Source organism: Conger conger, chromosome 11 (assembly GCF_963514075.1).
Source record: "Conger conger chromosome 11, fConCon1.1, whole genome shotgun sequence".
Taxonomy (NCBI): domain Eukaryota; kingdom Metazoa; phylum Chordata; class Actinopteri; order Anguilliformes; family Congridae; genus Conger; species Conger conger.
The window spans coordinates 19041321-19063445 of record NC_083770.1 but is presented as its reverse complement, the minus strand read 5'-3'; the positions used below and the strand labels follow the sequence as shown (position 1 = coordinate 19063445).

Genomic DNA, 22125 nt, shown 5'->3' with positions numbered 1-22125 from the left:
GCAACCGACGAATAAATATATAATAAATAACGTGAATGAATTTTTTTTACAATTTTTTTTTAATCTCAATTGACACTTAGTTCTCAATAGCTGTATCTATCACTTAATATTTTTTTGCTATTTTCAAAACTAATGACCCTCTGGAGTCAGAACATTAAAGTGGATATTAATCATGTGCAGTAGTGATGTCGGGGAAGCCAGGAAAGTGGTGAAAATGTGCGGCGTGTTTGCGTCAGTATTGTGAATAAACAGGCGAGTGTGAGACTGACCTGGGGTCAGCCAGAGGGGCTCCCCTGCACTGCGGCTGGGGAATATCAAGCCCCGCATTGATCTTTCATTGTACATATCCACACGCTCCCACATGCCAGGGACCAAAAACACGCTGGAATCAGAGAACACCCCCCCCCCTCCCTCGTTCAACTTGGATATGAATTATGAATATGAGGGTGAGGGCCATGTTCCGCTGAGACCCCAGCATAGGCCATTTCAGTGTGGAGGGAGGGGGGTGTGTGCTAACACTATGATTGCCAGGTGTGATAAACTTGACCCAAGGCAGGGATCACCCTGTTGGCCATTACACCTAAAAGGCACTCTCAACTGCCCTGGGGGGATCAATCTAATAAACAGGGGGGGTCAACACTACAGACACCTGACTGCACACAACGGGCGGAGCCGGAATGGTGCATTTTGTTTTTTTGCTTTTTGTTTTTTCCTCCAAACGCAAGAGGATGCCAGTGCCGACGGTGAAAGAAGGTTCTGGAAAGACGTAGGCGTGGGTAAATCCTCTGTACAACCCCGGACAGGGACACTTCAGAAGCACACTGCGCATCTGGAGGGCTGTACATCCACGCGTTTCGAGGTGGCATTGCCAGAACGAGTTACCTCCGTAATGGGGAGCGTTCATTATCCAGGGGTAAATCAAGGCGAAATTGTCGGGATTTTTGCGGCATGTCGCAAGGTTAGCTCCCCCCCCCCCCCCCCCCCCCGAAGCAGCGAGGCCTTGACGTCCGCTACTGTTTCCTCGGGACAACTGCGCCGTTGTTGCAGTGGATTATGGGCCGCGGTCACATGCACGGCACTGTGGGATTGCCACATGCGCGTGTTGCTAAGCAGCCGAACGTGGTGCGAGTGGGAAGGAGCTGTTAGCTGGTGAAAGCGGGGTGTTGAATGGCCGTGGGTGACTGTAGCGGCGACCTGTTAGCACGCTCGCAGAAGCGCTGCGATGGCAGCGTTTGAAGAGACAGATGCGGCCCGCTGCACTTATCTGAAACGGATCCAGATGGTCGGGTCCCTCACACCAGAACACCACCTCTCTCTCACCTGAAGTTGAAGAGAAACAGAACACATGCCGGTGTTTACATATTCTCACAATCCCAGTACGAAAGTGAACAATAGTATATTGTTTTCTTTTTTTCTTTTTTTTTTTTAATAAACATTCATTTGTGAGCATATCGGATGTATCTTTGAAATCGAAATGCACTGAACAGTCATTTATAGCGATGTCCACCCTGTATGCAACATTTATATTCCATGCTAGTCTCAAGTTTAGGTTTTTTTATTTGTAAGCATTTTTCCAATTTATGAACCCTGTCGCTGGCATTTTAAACATTAAATGGAAATTGTATTTATTCCAAATGTATTGTTGCAAGACCAGGAAACTTTTTTTGTGTTTTTAATTTGCTGTCTGGGAGAGAGCACTTTGGCTCAGCAGTGGATATGTGTGTGTGTGTGTGTGTGTGTGTGTGTGTGTGTGTGTGTGTGTGTGTGTGTGTGTGTGTGTGTGTGTGTGTGTGTGTGTGTGTGTGTGTGTGTGTGTGTGTGTGTGTGTGTGTGTGTGTGTGTGTGTGTGTGTGTGAGAGAGCGTGCGTGCGTGCGTGCGTGCGTGCGCGTGTGTGTGTGTGTGTGTGTGTGTGTGTGTGTGTGTGTGTGTGTGAGCGTGCGTGCGTGCGTGCATGTGTGTATGTGTGTATTTGTGTGCGTGTGTGTGAGAGTGCGTGTGCGTGTGTGTGTGTGTGTGTGTGTACTGGGGGGCAGCTATGACTCCAGACAGGAAAATGAGGGCCAAACATCTCTCTTCCCCAGTACAGTTTGTCCCTGTCAACACCCCCCCCCCAGCTCCTGTTATTGCATATCTGAGTTATGAACGGCAGTGTGACCCCCTCCCCCTCTCTGCTTTTCAGGTACAGAGCGACACGAGCTGACTTCTTGGAGTAGTTTCCACTCCATCTTCAAGTTCTTTGATGACACCCTGCTCCAGGCTCAGGACACTGACTCCAGATCAGCGGCCACAGTCACCCGGCGAAGCTCCAACAGAATTAAACATGAAGAGTTTTAGAAGAGTGTGTGTGTGTATGTATGCGAGAGAGAGAGAGTAGGGAGGAGTGTGGTGAACCACAACATCCTTTTTCCTTCCCTTCTCATTTTCTTTTCCCCTGTTTTTATCCTTTTTTTTTTTTCTTCTCCCCGTGGAAAAGAGAACCAGTCTTCCCCCGTTTTCCCCCTTAAACGCATTGTTTTATTCTCCGATCCCCCCCCCGGTCCTGGTGTACACATCTAAATAGTGTTTTGCGTTATTTCTGGATGACTGAAACTGTCAAAGCAATATGGGTTCACCGGGCGTGCTTCCTGCGGTCTGCAGCCTGGATCTGGCGCCGCTCGCCGGGCCGAGATTAAGGCTGACAGCGGCGCTGCGCCGCTCGCCGTAGCGCACCTCTAATTGCCCTGACATCGCCCTGAACTGAGCTAATACCCCGACTGCCCCGGCTCCCCCAGGTCCTAATGCCGGAAGTTCATTTCTCCTGTCAGCCCCGCGAGCCGCCGCTTTTCCCTTTTGTATTTGAAAGAAAACATAATAACATAATAATTATGATGATGATGATGAATATGCACAGAACAGATTTTAATCGACACATAATGACACATAAATGCTGATTTTAAAGTCCGAGCGAAGTCTGTTTTTTTAGTCTTGATTCTCCTCTGTTTTTTGTTTTATTTTCTTTTTCTGTAACTGACTTTTTGACTTATTCCCCCATTCCCGCTTACTGCTTCGTTAGTGTTCGTATTCATGTTCTGCTGGATGTGGAGCCGTGTGAACAGTTAGCGGGCCGCGGGGTTATATCAGTGAGCTTTTTCACATTTCTTAACAGGACTGTAATGCACAGATATTTCAGGTATGATTTCATGTCCGACCCCACCAAGTTCTGACGTTATTAATGTTTTTTTTATTCTTTTTTTTTTTCCTTTTGAGATATCTACATCTGGCGCTTTATTTCCAATGTCCGTTTTTGATGTGCTATTGAATTGATTCCTGGAGATAAGGAGCAACCGGTAATATCGCCATACAATGTCCTAGATTAGGAATAGAGGGTGTACATTGTCCAGGTGTTAAATCGCTTGTTGTTGTTTTTTTTTTAGGAATATCTCATTTTGGCGGGCGTTTCAAGCAGTCCTAACATTCCAATATTTGTCCATTTGCGTTGTCAGAAAATCCCAAAATTTTCATTTTATATTCCATTATTTCAAATGTTTTCACAACATAACACGTTTAAAATATATACCCTTATATACCATGTCTCACTTTTAAGTATGGGTGCCGTACCTTTCCATAGCCCACTCTAGGATGTGAAATATGAAATAATCCTTAGTCTCTAAATAATCCATCCAGAATACATGCCAATGCCCCACGTGCCAAACCTAAAATATGACTTCTGATTATATTAATTTATTCTTTTTGATATATTAAGAGTATTTTATTCCCTATTAAAGCCTTCTTGTTTGAAAAAGTATTGTGTCTGACTGAACGATTTAAAACGCAAACAACATTTAAAGTTAGACGTGGAACGGGTGGTTGAATTTACGGTTCATGCTGAGTTTATCATAATTTCTCTTGACATCGTACTCCGTTTTACATTTACCATCTCACTACAGATTATAGGAATTCAAGTAAAATATAAAAAAGTTACCTTTTTAGGCTTTTTGAGACCTTACTTCTGCTATTTTTAAGACGACGTCTGTACATGAGACCTAAAATTAAGTTTAGCTTTGAGATTTGTTTTAGCTTTAGGGAACGATTAATATCAAAAGTTGCTTATCATTGCTCGATGTTAGTGTATGATTTCTAACGGGGGTTGCATCAGAGTGATATAGAGAGAATGCACAGTTAAATTTTCTTTGTGTTTTGATATTGTTGCCTTAGGAGTTAACAAGAGTCAATCGGCCTCAATGTGTACTGGTAAATTGTTTTTTAGACAGCCCAACAAGCCATACGTGATTTAATCTAACGTTTTTAACAGAGCAGCCTTAAACCAAATCTTAAGCACATTTGATATGTAAAATGTACCTAATTTTAACAATTATTCTTGAAAGGTTTTTTAATCAGACGATTAGTGCATTTTTATTCATGGGGAAGTTCATCGTCACAATAAATTAAAAGTACTTTGTTGGCATTTATGGAACTGGCAAAGGAAATATGTTTTGTACTAGTTTCACTTAAATTTATGTTTTGATAACTGTCATCGAGCATATTATCATAAAAAAAGAAAAAACGAGAAAAAAAGAAAATCACTTCCAATTACTAATGTTTATTTACTTACCTGTTGCCCGCCACCGTGATAATTACCCCAGTATAGTTATGCAATTGTCATAATTTTCATAAATGTACTGATATTGCTGTAACTGAATAAAATTGTTTGTTTAAATATGTTGCTTTGCTCAGGCTGGTATATCCCACATGCAGTTGCGCGATATTGATGTGTCGCTGAAACTGTATTATTCACAAATTGTTGACCTGAATAGTAATATTTATTCTTTCAAGTTTCAGCTACAATGTTTTTTATTCACTGTATTCAGATACTGCACATATTAAGAATTTTTTTTGAAGCCTATCAAGCCATTTCCTTTGGAAAAGTAAGTGTATTTCCTATATCTATGATATTGCGACATGTCAGCATCACCAGAACTAGCACAAAGTTCTAAGTTTACAATAGTAAAATAGTAAAATATCCATATATATTAAAATGGACTCCTCTGGTATGTGCTCGAAAAGTTGCAGGGAATATTATGAGCTGTAATATGGAAGAGGGGAGAAAATAGTTACGGAACAAAATTAAACACGAACCTGTTGCTCGTCCTGAGTTAATCGTGGCGTGTAAAAGATAGCCTAAAAGTTTTAAAAGTGTTTCGAGTAATAGCTTTATTCCGTACTAGAATGGACCTCTCAAGTGGCTGTTCATTTTACAGTGCTAACACAAATTTTAAAATCATGTTTTCTAAATTAATTGTCGTTTGAAGAAAGACAGGGTTTCTTTATGAAAGCTGTCTGTCAGCGTGCTGTTATGAACCGCTTTGTGTGGTCCTATAATTTTAACAATGCCAAAACAAGATAAACACCATTACTACGTTTTTTAACTGTTAGCCTAACTAAACTTCCTTTAGAAGGCACGAACCAAATGGAAATGCTTGTTAAAAGCATCGATGACTAAGTGAAAAGACTGAAGAAAGTAAACATCAATTAAGACATTGAAAAAGGTGATTAATCTTTACTAAGAGAGGCATATCTCTTTAAGGTTTACAACATCATTTGTTTTAACGCGGTGAAAACCGATAAGGTCATTAAACGCCCCCTCAATAAATCTTTAGAAATCTTTCCATTAACCTCGAAACGGGAAGTGGAAAGCAGTACCACCAGTAAAGATCTCTCATACCGTGTCAGGTCAGTGATAAATAAAAGTATTAAATCATCCATAATCATCGTAATGCTGCCGCAGTCCTCGCGCTCTTGCGAGTCGCATTCTAAACGTTAAAATGTACAGCTTGTTCGGAAGGAGAGCCATAAAATCAGGATTTTTATTAACTAGAGTAGATGGCTCCTTATTGATAGTTTTGATGCTTAAAGTTATTCATTGTGAAAATAACGTTTTAAGATCGTATAATAGGCATAGCCATCATCAAACAGATTAAAGTGGTTGTAGGCCAGTATACAGGCGACATTTTATATGAATTTATTGCACACATACACTCAGTTTAAACTTGTGCATCATATGAAGTTTTATCTTAGTGTTTGAAGTTAAAATACGAATATATGCTGATATGTAAAACCAAAAATGCATTATATGAATGTATTTTAAATAAATACGTCAATCAACAATTGTCAGCCAAAACATTCAATTTGATAAATTGATATTTTTTATAATTATTTTGAAGCATGTACGTAAAATGCATTTATTGCAACATGATCATTGACTTAAAAAGCCTCACTCTCCAAAATGAAAAGCTTCATAATTTAGCCCGTTGATATTTCAATTATTTGAGAAGCATTTTGTCACGCATGTTCTCGTGCCCTCCCTTACTCGCCCATTGCGCTAAATATGAACTATTTTCAAAGAGCTGAACACTCTGCAAAGTTAAAACGTCACTCTTTCTCTACTTTTATTCGGGAGTACTCCACCAGATCACTGTCAGATCTCTATTTGCATAATTATATGCTCCGGTCTGAAGAGAAAACTAACCCCCACATTTTACGGGTCACCAAACTGCAACAATCAATGTTTTATCACATAAGCTAAAGAAAACCTTAGGAAACTATCTTAAGAATCTCTCTCTCCCCCCTCCCCCCCCCCCTCTCCCCCTCTCCCTCTCTCCCTCTCTCTCTCTCTCTCTCTCCCTCTCTCCCTCTCCCTCTCCCTCTCCCTCTCTCATGCTGGAAGTACTGAAGAGATGTTGTCATGAAAGCATTCGGAGATTCTAGCTCTTTGCTTTTTTTGCTCCCCACGAGCACGGCGACCTACCAAATAGCATGGGTGTACTCAGTGGAGTGGCTGGTCTCCGCGGAGGAATGTAACGTTTTCATTAGACATTCATGGGCCGACAGTTCCATTATCCCCAAAGATGAATTTAAAAAGTACCGAACTCCCATGTCTATATCTGCATTAGCCATTGTGCCCACCCCCCTTTGAGCGGCACTTTAACAAAGTGTGTTCTTTTCAACTGGTGATAAACATTCTGGAGGCGATAGCCGCTCGAATACCGGTATACATAAAACCCCCATGTTCCGTGAATGCAATGCAGTTCAACATGGGAATGATCTACTCAGGGAATGTTCCCTCACCTGAAGTTTAACTTATGTGATGAATACACCTATATGGACACATGGGTTACGCAGTATAATGTTCAGTGGAATATTCGTGAGTAGAACGAATAAAAGATACAATGATCTAACAATGGACATGGAATATAGGTGTGTGTTGCATGTTTACTACAACCATTGTCTGCTAAGTGTAGGCATATATATATATATATATATATATATATATATATATATATATATATATATATATATATATATACACACACACACACACACACAAGCTATATATCACAAAAGGTCTTGAGGCGGTAGCCGATCAGCCGTTTAAACCTGCTCGGCCCATGGATCGATCTATTATGACACGTCGCAGCGAGGGACAGAGCTGTGAAAACAAACGGCTGCGTGGGAGGTCAAAACAGTCCACAACCTGGCAGTAGCGTGCAGGTAAAACAAAACAACAAAAAAGGCGCATTGCAAGGTAAACAGGCCTAGAATTAACACGTTACTCAACACCAAATCCAACACATTTCACACAGCCTTGGGGTTACACAAACAGTATCATATCATATACCGTGTCATACATCATATATCATATCTCTGCTGTTCGCATAACTTTACACTCTTTAAAGTTCTCACACCCCTGTGTTGGTAGGGTATTACCCTCCAGTTATAAACTTTATGGGAAACGATTTTTTCCATTTCTATTTTCATTTTAAAGGCAACCCTGGTGTAAAATCCAGCCATGACCAGTTTGAAATACCAGCTACCAGCTGCTTCAAAACCTAGCTTGAGCTGTTTTATTTCAGAAAGGAATCCTTATGTGAGCACGGTGGACAAAACCTGAAACAGATCAAAATAAAAAAAGTACAAGTAAACGGGGATCAGATGAAGTTTTAAATTCATTTTTAGGAATTTGGATTAAACTCTACTGGATATTATTCAACTCTTGCATCACCTTGCATGAATGCAAGATCGACATGGAAGCGAAAACGCAGCCTTGTCACACATCTTGACTATCTGATGCGACAGTCGCTCTATCTTCAGTGTCTGTTAACATTACATAACTATCTGTTGTGTCTGTGGGCGATATGTGATTTTGACATTCAAACTCCAGTCACTGACAGCTCCAATGCCCATGTATGACCACACTGACTGGGCCAAAATGCATATAGCTATGAGTAAGGAGCGACATACATTACAGAAAACATGATACCAGGACATTTAAGATATAATTACTAATTAATAAAGGTATTTCATTATAAACACTTTAAACCTTGATATGATTCCAATGCAGGCTATTTCAAGCGAGGCCATATCCGGAGACTCGCTAATATTTCTCGCCTGACTCCTTTTTCGGTGGCGGTTGACATTACGTATACATATATATTTTAACTGGTGAAACTGCGCAAACGTTTATTTTTTATGATCTCACAACACTGACGCGATAAAGGACGCGAACCGCCAACCCACTATTACAGCGCCGTGCTTCTGCAGTTGGGCTATCTTAAACATACCCTATGTCTACAATGATTGTTAAATGATACTTAAAATGTTCAATAAAATATAATTCCTATGCACAAAATGAATCGTGTTCTTGACACATGGATTTGTGACGGAATCTAACTACGTTTGTCAAGATTTGGACTTCAAGGGCTTCAAGTTTCGTCTTTGAATTATCTTCTTTCACAAAACTATTTTGCAAGTTGTTCTCTAAACAATAAATTCATACCAACGCTTGAATAGGCAGAAATTTGCAGCATAAAATAAAAGTTTATTAGATATTTTGGGAAATGTGCACATCTTCAAAGCGCTTAAGCCTGTGGACAAAATGTTACCTGAAGTGAGGAAAGGATTAACATATTTACGCTCTTACGTTATTATATTTAAAAATATAAATATCCATAACCTTCGTGTATAATATTGCCTGATACTAGTGAATATCATAGATAAGCTCTGATTAAACTAAATACTAATACTGTATTCAACATATATAAAACTTGTATATGTTGAAAATGGTAGACGGAATTAAAGGTTGATCGATATCTAAATATTTAAAACTAGAAAAAAAAAAAGGTTTATAAAACCATTTAAAATAGGTATTTGGATTAGCTTTAACCATACTGGGAGTCAAATCCTGGTGATTCCTTGTTGGTGATTTCTTTTAAATACGTGTATGCTTGAATCGACTGCCTTTTTTGTAATACAATATCTATAGATAAATGCTATGAGAGTTAAATGACGTTGAATGCACGGCTTCAATGTGAGAAGATAGATTTTCACCTCAGATGAACTGTGATATAACTGAAAAACTATGACTATACACCAACAGTATTAAATGAACACGGACAGAGTCGAGTCTGGTAAAGTTAAATTAGCAACAAGTACTTTGCTGTATCAAGCTTTTTGTTTTCAACATATGTTTCTGTAATTGGCTGGTGTAAAACAATGCTTTCGTCTTATAATTATTGCGGCTATTTTAGGCTATAATAAGAATATTAACAAAAGTACAACAATTACAACAACGAATAATAATTCATTTGTTTTACTCATATTTTTTATTTTTTGTATGTGTGTTTATGACACCGTTTAATAGTGTGCGAATCATTATTATGCTTTGTTATATTGAGGCATTTGCTCAGTTTTCATATTTCCTGTGGTAAATCTCCTCTAGAAGGACAATAAAGAATCTAAACTAATCGGATATAATAATAATACCATTGTGTAGTATGGATTTAAGATGAAAATAATTAGTCCAATCATGCATTTAAATTTTTCCTTTGATGTTAAAGTACTTTTTGTGGCATAACATGGACAATTCTATGATGTACGTTTTTGTCAAAATAGGCTACAGACCCCGATCGCAAACGTTTATATCAAGTTTGAGTTTATCTCTGGATAGAATACTTGGTTATGATGTAACAGGCCCACGATTCGACCACAAGACCGTTCAGGTTTCGGAATAGCCTACAATTAATGCAGCTCTTACTGCTTGTAAATGTTTTCCAGGAATATTAAAATATATATTTATGAAAATAAGAGTACTTTACTGAACTATCAAACTCGCACACTCATTAATTGCAATGGTGACGTAAGAAAAGATGGACGTAGCTATTATTTTTTTATATAAATAGAAGTTACAGAAAGAAACAATGGGCCGATATTCACATGTTTACGCACTATAGGATCAGCATTTTAAAACTGGAGAATTAATTCCAAAATACCATACCTTGGACGATATAGCACACCGGTACTTAACGCAGTGAGAACTCCGCTTGTTGGTCATTCTAGGACACTAGGCAAAAGAACTTGAACATGTGTGATAACGTCTACACCTGGTGAGGCGGTAAGTGGCTGCAAGAGTGCTTTATACTGAATTAAATCTAAGAGCAGGTCTTAAACCCTCACAACACTGTTGATTGAATGTGTAGCTCGCACTATCTAGGATATATACGTAAAGTGCGGCCTGCAATTATGAGATGAGAACATCAACCCAAATGCGTTTATTTTGAGATGACACGCTAAAAGTGTAAAGAATAATATATAATATAAAATTACACCTTACGATTGAGATTCTTGAGCTGAACAATCTACTTTTAGGCCAAAACACTTGGCCTGTGTGAGGAGACCCCCCCCCCCACAAATTATAACAGCACTGAGATATCATCGCCTCCACTGCGCGTCTTCATTAAGAACGCCCCAAAAGATGAGGATCTAAATTAAGTTATTGCCATCCAATGAACCTAAAATTAGCGAGGCTGCCGAAGCTCTCGTCAAACAGGTTTGTGTTAAAAACGCAATGACAGCGAGAAAGGTGGGGAGAAAGGCAGGGGTGAAAGAGCGGAGAATTGGCCATGAAGATTGACAGCTGTCGTTCCTTAAATGTGCTCGATGGTTACTTTCTCGCAGTTGGAATGAGTCCTGCTTTAATCTCTTCGGCAGCTATTATATTAACCCCTTAATTCCCCCTTTTTTACGCATCATCCCTCTTTTCCATTGAAACCGTTCTCCCTCTCCTTTTCACGGCTTCACTTTGTTCCTTCTCATTTCATTTCTTTAGCAGCCATTCATATAAAATAGGGCGTTTTTGTCGTTAACTGCCCCCAACTGTCAGCAACCGTCAACTCTTCATCCAGGTCCCCCTGCCCTTTCGTGTGCATGTCTGCCCGCGATGATCGTGTCACCTGACTCAGCACATGCTTTGTCGGGATTAGACGGAATTCTAAACTAGAATACACCTGAAAGTTGTAAAGAGGTGGTTACGAAACAGAGCGGCTTGCTCCGCGGCAGAAGAAAGCAGTAGAGCCGAGCATGTGGATCCATCAACCTAGGAAACAAATCATCTTACAGTTTATATATTTGCCTCAGGAAATATTTCATAATGGCTATGATTGACTGATATGCAGTTACGGACACACTGCGGGTTTCTCCCCGCGCCACTCCATGTAGGTTCCGTACTCCATGTAAGTTCGTCTGCTCGGTTTTACCGACTTACAGTTTAGTCAAAACAGAAGAGTGGCCAAGAAAAGAGCAGCGATTCGCTATTAAAACGAAAAATCGTCACATTATTGGTCGTTTTAAATGCGCAAAACCAAAATGCACCTGGTTCTGGTCGTAGGGCAAAACAAATAGAAGTGTATATATATTGTTGTGCTTCATATTTGCGCACACACCACACACAAGTTCACCTTTCATTGTAATTTTTAATTTCATTTTAAGGACGGCATTTCCGTGTATTGTAAAGTGTATTAGTCTTATAACTATTAAAATACTATCCGGTGATCAACCATTTCAAAAGGATCCGATAATCATTTGTTATTACTTTGGATTTAACTGTAATAATAACAAATTATTACTGTCCATATTTCCCATATCATAATAATTGCGCTAAACAGAATTACCCTAAATTAAGATTTTATACGGGTGTTTACAATAAATGAATGACATAGCCTATCCAGATGTATTCTAGGATTGCAGGTCGTTGGGAATATGTAAAACAAATAAATATAAAAATAAATATCAAATGCACATACACGTGTAAAAATTAATTTTAAAGATATAAGAATTAGAAACAGTGAGCCAGGTTAACCTAGACTAACTATTTTACGGTTCTATATAGAAATGTATTGTACGGTTATGTAGCCGGCAAGAAGACTGTTCGTGTTATCAATGCAACACATGTTCCCAACTTATTTCGCCAATCTTTTTATTTCTTCTACTTCCTAGAGAGATTCGGTAAAACTTTGCTAACTAAACAAGAGTACTCCAGATAACATAAAATAACGTTCCTGTTCTTAAAACAAACAGTGAAATTAGTTGAAAACGTAAACATTTTGAATTGACATTCAAATATGACACTTCTAGTTATCAAACATTGTTTCATATCTAACCCCACCGAAAAACACGTCTCATGGTTCCTTGAATGGGCTTTTTAAAATGCTATCACTCTATAGTGAGTCAAGTCAAGATTGTATCGATTTGAAACTTGCTCTGTCTAATGTGATGACGGTATTCAGCTATCTATGCGTAGCACCATGGACAGCGCACTCTCGTGACCTTGAACTCGCTCGCTATTAAATTACCCCCGTCTGTGAGAAACTGTAAGCGCAGAATAAAGTTTTATTTTCCACTCAGATCTATCATATGTTACCATTCTCTGCACCTCTCCTATCTCTCCCTTAATACTCAAATTCACTACGTTACTAAGTTACTTGGTGTAACATTACCTCTGGGGTGTTTTGGGTTTTTTCCCAGCGCTTATATAAAAAGACAGGCTCTTGCATTATATAAAATAGCAGTTGCATTAACCAATTTGGGGACCTCTGGTTTTACCTGCCTCACCATACATTCTATAAAAGTAATAAACAGTAATAAAATGGACTTAAGTGAGAGAGAGAGAGAGAGAGAGAGAGAGAGAGAGAGAGAGAGAGAGAGAGAGAGAGAGAGAGAGAGAAAGAAAGAGAAAGAGAGAGAGAGAGGGGGGGGGAGAGAAAGAGTAATTGTTTTACTCTACGATTCGTTTGTCCTTTCTGACTGAGAAGATACGTTAAGGTGTCAGTGTGGTAGAAGTGACTAGCTAGTTGATCAATGTGCAACGTCCATTCCACACACGCACACACAAGTGCTCTTAAATCGTCCTCTCACTTCTTAAAAAAAGAAAGTCCAAAGTTGATTCGGTGTCAGAGAATGTGCCTTGAGATAAACTTGGAAAGGAACGGGAGCCGCTCTGATAGAAGGGGGATTTGCTGTTGGGGAGAAGCTGTTTGATGGAGCTCTACAGCTTTGAGACAGCTTGTTAATTAAAGCCTCGAGAGATGTGCCTCTGGAGCCACCGTCCATATCAGAACGTTGCTAACTATACTGACAGCGAGTTTCTTAACAAGCAGGCGCACGGGCTGCTTTGTGCCTTGTTCATCAATTCCAAGAATATTTTTTTTATCACACGCTAGCAATGTGATTATTTAATTAATCTTAAATCCCGAAACAGTGCTGAAATATCCATGTTCCCCGTTTATATGGCGTAATTAAAAACCTGTGGAATTTCAGTCTCATTTGGTGAAAATTATACAAATATCTTAGGCAATTTCACGTCCTGTGGTATGAATTTAAAAAAGAAGAATGCCATAATTCAATTACACAGTGCTAGTGACAAAGCTGGCGGGTTAGTGCGAACACATGTTTAAAAGCACTATTCCCAACCTGTTAGATTAAATGTCATGAGATATAATTTAAAGGATGTTTAGCTTTCCGTGACATAGGCTTTCTGTGTGCTTGCAACCATACACATAACGCCAAATAGCCGTTGAAATGAAATTGAAGAACTCAAGAAGCAAACACACAGAATACCTTCTGAGTAAATGCATTGCAAATACCTTATTTTGTAATATTATTACATAAAACACATATCCTAAAAAATAATGAAAACAATATCAATAATAAATAAAGTTATGACGTGTCATGCATTCTTCGTATGCCTGATGATAACAAATATATACTACACAGACACATTTCAGAAAGGGTTAGTTTCTCTCTGCAAATCACATCTTAAACGGACGCATATTCATTATTTGATCCGTGGTTGATATAGGCTCTTTGTGGCAAACAAATGTGAAATAAATATACAAATATATTAAATAATTATATAAATAACCTGGGTAATCTTAAATACCCATACAAACGAGGCAAGTGTAAAATATAGCAGCTTGTTCGTAGTCACAATCAAAATCTCGTTTACTGAAGTTTAATCAAGTTGTGAAACAGGTAGCTTCACTAGTTCACCTGCAGTGTTTTCAAGTGGGATCCGTAAAGGTTGATATGAACTGGTTGAAAAAACTTCAACAGCAACTGTTTTTGCACACAAACACACACAGACACACACATTGCATGTGTATGTCAGAGTGAGAGAGATTATTTATTTGTAAAATAAATAACTGATTTTATATTTCCCATTCTAATTTCTTTTCTTTTTTTTATTTATGTATATGAACCCAACTGGACATGTGTAGGAACATGAGTTGATTCCAATCTAAATCAGAAAAGTTTCCCTTATTTTGTATTCCGGGTTGTGTGAAGTACGTGGGAGCCCTGTTTTAATACAGATGACAGCACCTTCAAGAAAGCATTCTTTGTTCTCCGTGGATGCAGTGAAGCCAGATCACCTGCTACCTTTCTGTCCTCTCTAGGAGCGCTACAATCACATTTTGAAGGTTCTTTGGTTCTTGTTGTCAACGTCAAAGGATATGCAGAAATAATTTTGCTTTGGAGTGTATATGTGCATATATATATATATATATATATATATATATATATATATATATATATATATATATATATAATTTCTGTGAATCATTTAGTGTTTTCGAACATATCTACTAATATGATATGTAACTATATGCTATTTGTAAATTACATATAGCATGTAGTTATATTGTTTTTCAAGAATTCATTGTAATTGTTTCGAAATTTTGCAGAAGAATCCAAAGGAACAGGAATCACAAAGCAGGCAAACAAGCAGAATGGACACTAAAATGGAAAAATAACTGACAAATAATTAAAAGGGAATGGAAACATGCTTTTGAGTCGAGGAAAATGTATAGTAAAACATTTTTTGGGACATGGTCGTGTCTCATAATAATAATAATAATAATAATAATAATAATAATAATAATAATAATAATCTCCTTATGTTTTAATTGTTGTACTTTGACCCATTTTTGTTAGAAAACTTCGTATTTAAAGTTTACCAAGTTTATACTTTAACAATTAAAACCCTCGTTTTATATATATATATATAAAACTCGGCACTGACACTGTTAGCAATATATTGTAATTACACGCTACGATTTGAAGGTTATACTTTTTACTTCTATAAAGAACAATATTCAAATCTGTATTCTTAAACGTGCGTAATTAACATGTATTGCAATTTTAATATAATTCATTATGCTTTAATAAATACAACACAGAGCAAATTCCTAACTACTTTTCATATAAACGCTTAAGAAATTACGAATTTCATTCAACATGAATCCACACAAACACACATAAAATACGGCCGATAAAAAAAAGAAAAGAAAGAAAGGTTTAAATCGCGGAAGGAAACATAAGGAGCTGTGATTGACCGTGTCATTTGGGAAAAATCTAGGAGAAAAATGTTTGTTCTTCCGTCAAAGGGTCTCAGCACTGAGAGCGCCATCTAGCAAACAAAAGTAGAAACAAACAGCTCGAGAGAGCCTTCACTGAAGCTCCACATCACAGCCGCAAACAAAGGCTTGTTCAGAAACCTCGTCTTTGAGAACGGTTCTACCAAATTCCAGGACTGTCAGCAATGAAACACGAAATATTTATACAAAACAAGTGACAAGCAAAGTTTTGTTTTTATATATGAAAAAAACACCCACCAAAAAACCCCCAATAAATACAAACTCTAAACACTGGAAATAAATGGGACTAGTCTATTTGATTAAACAGAAAGGAAAAGCACCAGCAATTCATAAAATCCGAAACTAAGTGACTTATGAGACCCTGTACAGATATAATTAATGCGTTTTATATATCTTTCTGCTTTTATGATGGCTCACACACACACACACACACACACACACACACACACACACACACACTGTGATAGGTGACACTGACAAATTAAATTATAAGCGTATAGCGTATACACCTGAAACTACTTCTTCATATGTCTGCGGATGGAGTATGCGACTGACTGGTTGAAGTGGTTACCAACTCCAAGGCTACAGGATGCACATATGTCATGCTTAAAGGATCATAGATTCAAATGGCTCAAAACAGACATCTCCAGTTGTGAGTAATATAACAATAAGTCCTACAATAAGAATGAATTGAAGAACCTGGAGAATCTTTCTGAATCAAACCAATAGAATTAAGCGTATTGATTATAAATAGTCCACAGTCATAGTATACTATGATGGTTCAACGTGGAGACACTTAGACTCTGTACTTTCGAACTCAATAATAACACAAAAACCCTTTGAAGCTCGCATCGGTGTAATGCACGCCTGTGCATATTCAACCAACATTAAAAATATGAAGAAAGAAAACGTAGTTATTTAAACGTATGAGTGTATACGTATGTATGATTGAATGAGATATTTACTCATTTGCAGCAAATTCTGTAATGTTGCAGACAATATTAGCATGCTCGTCATATGTTAATATTAAGGTGTGTATTTCCTATAATATATTCGCTGTATAGTTGTCAATTCAACTCCATTTGATGAAATGTCACAAGACTTCAATAACACTCAGAACTATTAAATATTTCAATTTCAACCTACTAGTCCATTAAAAGGATTGCGCAAAACGAAATGTAAATATGTTATTCTGGAGGTATTTAACAAAAAGAAAATCCACATAAGCAAATTCCATTCATAACTATTACAGATTCGTAGTAGCATAGACACGTCTATTCTTCAAAACTCGGTTTAACGAACCAATGAGCTCCAGGTCCAGAACCTCGGGATAAATGGCAGCCTACTTGTTCAAAGAGCTGATCGCTATGATGTCAATGCCATATTCCAATCAAAGCAAATGTTGATCAAGCATTTTATGTGTATACCTTTGTGCACTTATTGCATACAGAGGCCAAAGTGCCACTGCCATTTTGAAAATCATAAAATTGCCTTTTTTCAGAAAAACAAACCCAATAAATAAATGAAATAAATATATAAACCCACATGCATGCATGCATGCTCAGACACATGCAGCCATGGTAGGGGACATTCTGGCAGTCTGAATGCAGCTACCCTATGTGTGAATAATTGTGTGCAACTTGTAGGCCTGCATTTCATAAAGCAATCCCCTCCATCTGTATGTGTGTGTGTGTGTGTGTAAGGGAAAGAGAGCGCAAGAAACAAAGTCATTTATGAAGCGAAGAAAGTCAAGATTCAAAGACAATTACTTAAATCAAACTTAACTGCCCCAAACTTAAATGTTCCCTTTTCCCATAATATTAGCTTCTTGCCACAAATTCAGGTTTATTGGTATGGTCAGGTGAGATTTCGAGGAGTAAGGATGTGGGTCAGCCTCTTTACTTCATTTGAGCGATTTGAGAACAGGTCACAGTAACGTCACTCTGAATATACTGTTTTTTTATTAAAGATTTATTTAGGATTAAGAAACTATTAGACATAAGCCAGCGGGATGGCTAATTAACAGGCAAGCCAACAAACCTGCTGCACGCAGATGCACAGGCATGTGCGTGTGTGCGCACACACACACACACACACACACACACACAGACACACATACACACATACACACACAAACACACAGATACACACACACACAGACACACACAGACACACACAGACATCGCTACATCAAGGAGACACCAGAAAATCCATTATTTGCATTTGAGAATGCAGGCTACATCACAATCAGCCAGGCTATAAGGTTGTATTAGACCATTTTCTTTCAACGATGCTTCAGCCTTTCTGCATGAGCAGGCCGTTTCCTTTGGCCTGAAACGGCTACAATTTCCCACTGCAGCCTGGTAATTGAGAGTTTGCGTCTCTAAGCCCACTATCTCTCGCCGGAGAGAGGAGGAGTGAAGATGTGACAAGGTGTATTTGAAGTATGAGCAGATTTTCGGGCCTTTGCCTTTGCTTCACTACAAACACACCCGCCTTCAAATAAGTACCCCCCCCCCCCCCCCCCACCATCACAATCCGGCCACCCCCTCCACTCTCGAATGAAAGAACAGCTGACCTCTTGGACTAGGTCCACTTTCTGTCCAGTTCCACCAGTGTAAAAGTCCCTCCCCCACTCTCCTGCTTTCTAAATAGGATGCCTGCGATTCTTTATTGATATCATCAACAAATGCAAATGAACTTAGACGTGGTTGGAGGGGGGGGGGGGGGGGGGGGGTTGGGGGTGGACAGAAAGGAAAATACTCCAATAACTGATTTAAAAACAGTTTATTAGTGAATACGCATATATCCTTGGAACTGTTTGAACCAGAATGCGTTCTATTCGCCACGAAATGCATCCACTTTCAGAAAGAAAAATAAAGGACTAAAAAATATCTGAAAGCTACTGAAATTCACCCATTCAGATTAAGAGCGTTTATTTCTGCTTGGCCTTTGAAGAGAAGGGGTCATGTCACTCAGAAAGAAAAGGCCATTCCGTTAACCCCCTCCCTTTTTACACTCACAACACCGCCCCCTCCCCCTCTCTCCTGTGTCTTATCTCCCGTTCGCTCCGACCGACCCCCACCCTTTTTTAGCGCGCACAGACGGACACGTGAGCGCGCACACACACATACACACACACGCACATAAATTCACTAGCAAGCTGGCTTTAAGGCAACGTACAGAAACGATTAGAGATTTGGCTTATTTAACAAGCAGAGAAGGCAGTTCCATTACCACAGCAAAGGCATGGAGGCCACAAAGTGTTAGCAACCAGCTAGCGAGGTCCACTGTGATGCGCTCCAAGCGATTTGGTTGAGGGAAAACGTTTTATGGCTCCCTTATAATCATCAAAGCTAAATATTTCCTACAAATTAACCTGCTATGTGTATACGTTATTATCCTTACGATGTAGGCCTATTCGCCAACATGACGGAACACATAGGCTAAATGTAGCAAATACATAATTACATCAATTGCGTGTATAATTTATTTTTGTTGTGTAAGGTTTTGATCATAGCAGTGTAGCATTTTCTGCAACGATTGAGCGTAGCGCACACGACTGTTGCAAATGTGTGTTTTTCATCACCAGAGTATTGGTGGAAGAATGCACTTTGATGGATGGGGCTGTAGCCTAGGCCACGTAAAATATATATTTGGCAAAACAAAGACGCCGACGCGAGGTATAGCCTACCACAACTTACAAAGAGAGACGACAAGGCAGAGAAGCATGATGCCGAAAACCTTTCCCAGAGAAAGAGATAATGCTACTGTCAGGCCTCGTTCCATGAGGCAGGAATGAAAAATATCCCACGACAAAACGCTTCAGTCATTCATTATAAAGAGAAACAGACACCATGCTGAGAAATTAGGTAAATAAAAACTAAATTAGAACAATATTAGCCAGAGCATCATTCACTAAGCACACAACCTGTCTGCCCCCGCGTGCGATTTCATCATGGCAAATTTGTCAATTAATAACGCTGCAGATATAAATCCATAAATCCTCATATTTAGTCTTTTGCATATGTGTGAGTGTTTGCATTTACATCATAATTTATCTGTAGTGATTTTAAGCAGTCCAGGTTCATAAAAGATTTCCTTGGCACTCTTAATTTCAGGAAAGCAGATGTTGCTTTTTTCACGAATCATTTTATAGTGGAGTACATATGTAACCTTGGAAACGCTCCAGAACGCCTCTCTATTATTGGCTAAATGACTGTTAGTTGAGACATATTAATCTCCACACAACCATGATATAAATTACGTTGATGAAACGGCATCTGTAAAACCTGCAGTACTGCCGAAATAAAAGCTATATGAACAGAACAATCTTCCCACACACGCAGCAAGGCATCCATGGGCTGAATACAAACAAACAAATAAACAAATAAACAAATAAATAAATAAATAAATAAATAAATAAATAAATAAATAAATAAATAAATAAATAAATAAAATTTCTAAGAACACACCATGCAAATCTTGTATTTACCCAAATAATAAGCTGGAAAAACTGCAAGTACGCATTAACAGACTCAGCAAAGTTACTATTATACATAAATTAATGAATAGATAACAGCAAGGGAATAAATGCAAGTGTAAGGCAAGCGGCCTGTGCACAGAGCACATATTTTTAAGGCACTTTTATCATTTCACTACCAGATATTCCTACTATAAATGCGTCTCTGCGTATTTTATATAATCCATTATCAAATCAATTGGTTTGAGGAAAATGTTATAGTTTCCCAAAATGAAAGTACGCTTCACACCCAACGCTGGGATTTGCGGATAGACGTGAGACATCATACGGTGGGGGGCCAAAGGGCTTTTTAACATAAAATGCTGGAAATATGAAAAATAGGTCACCAATAAATTTGGTCTCAGCATGGAGTGTAATTGCAACAAAATGCTCCCGAGTAAAATTGAGGAGTTCGCTAGCAGTGGTGGCACGCTCGCAAACCATCTGGTGTGTGTTACAAGAGAAGCTGTAAATATTGCCGGAAAATCCAGTAGGTTATCGGGTATGTAAGCACAGAAAAGCTTTCTTCGCATGTACTGGAAGGCCATGTAACAACATGGACGCACTGAAATATATGTATTGTCTTTGCTTCTGTCAATTTCCCCCTCTGCGCATGGATAACGTAACAGATCATATTTACTCATTAAAAGGGATTAAAAATAAGTGTGGGATATGGTATCCACATTATGGACCACATTATGTTTATGTCGGGGCAGTAATTGTTGACTGGCGGGCATTTGCTGTGTTAAAATGCAACAGGTAAAGGCTAGTACCAATATAGAACGAGTTTCATCTAACCAGACAACGGGATGCTACAATAACTGCCCGTAAACTTATTGCGACTGACAAACTGTATTGTTATAAATTTCAAGGCGTTATATTGCGGTCGAAAGAGAGAGGTTGTGCTCGTCGTTTCCTACAGCACTGCATTGCGAGATACAAACTCCAAATGTATACAATTATTGAACTGCGGAAGTTGTAACTTCGCCTTTCAATCCTAGTAGTTCTGACTGAGTTACCTCTTGCTTCACGCGCTCTCCCTTTCAACGCAAACTGTGCTTTCCGATCTCCAGAGTCCTCTCTTTCCGGCGACGTGATTTATTTCGGCTCTGCATACATATACACACACAAAAAATAGCACTCTCTAGTTTAAATGCCACGTGTTGATTAATTTGTTGTCAGTGACAGCCGGAGTAAAACGCTCACAAGCACATCCTCTACCCTCTCACTCACTCCGAGTTCTCCCTCCCCTTTCTCAGTAACCCTCTCTCTCTTGTCGCTTCCCCATTCACTCCAACGCACGCATTACCGCGAGGTAGGGGGACAAAATCAAAACAAAAGTCTTACTTTTTTCGGTGGACCTCCTTTTAGCCGTTGGAGAGAAAACGATAAACTTCGTTGCAAATGGTCTCTTCTGAAATGTTACGTCTTGGTACAACTATGTACGTAAAACTAGACAGTTCGCTGTAATTAATATATTTGAGGGTCTGTCTCATATACCCAAAAGCTTTGAGCGTAGTGTAAAGCAGATTGAGACATATCGAGTTCCCTTTAAAAGGATCATTTCATGTGGGAGGTTGGACACAAAGTTTGGACTCGTGACTGGCATTCCGGAGAGACATGCATATCTTAAAACAACAAAGCGGCGAAGAACGGGCCTTTGGAGGGGGAGGGAGGGGGGACTTGGAAAGAAGTTACTAACTGATAAACAGCTGTCATTGTTGGAAAAGTTCGACGGCGCAAAGTTAAGAGCGCCTACATATGTTTATCGACACCTTTCCGTTGAGTATTGTATTCATGGTCCCAAGTGATTTTTAATCATGTCATATAATAAGATATACTGGCACATTTACACTTAC

The 22125-nt window shown here is 38.8% G+C and overlaps 1 protein-coding gene and 1 long non-coding RNA gene across 2 annotated transcripts in view; one reads left to right on the top strand and one right to left on the bottom strand.

Annotated features, from left to right (window-relative positions):
* arb2a (ARB2 cotranscriptional regulator A) overlaps positions 1-4701 on the top strand; it is a 166794-nt gene extending 162093 nt beyond the window's left edge. Inside the window, exon 11 of the mRNA XM_061261336.1 lies at positions 2181-4701. Coding sequence (XP_061117320.1) covers positions 2181-2335 — 155 coding nt within the window. The 3' untranslated portion in view covers positions 2336-4701. The remainder of the gene's footprint in view (positions 1-2180) is intronic.
* On the bottom strand, positions 981-21795 carry LOC133140998 (uncharacterized). Its single transcript, XR_009710043.1, has 3 exons — positions 21614-21795; positions 21286-21375; positions 981-1320 (listed from the first exon to the last, which is right to left on the bottom strand). It is a non-coding gene; the product is annotated as an uncharacterized LOC133140998 (long non-coding RNA).
* Positions 21796-22125: the final 330 nt, after the last annotated feature.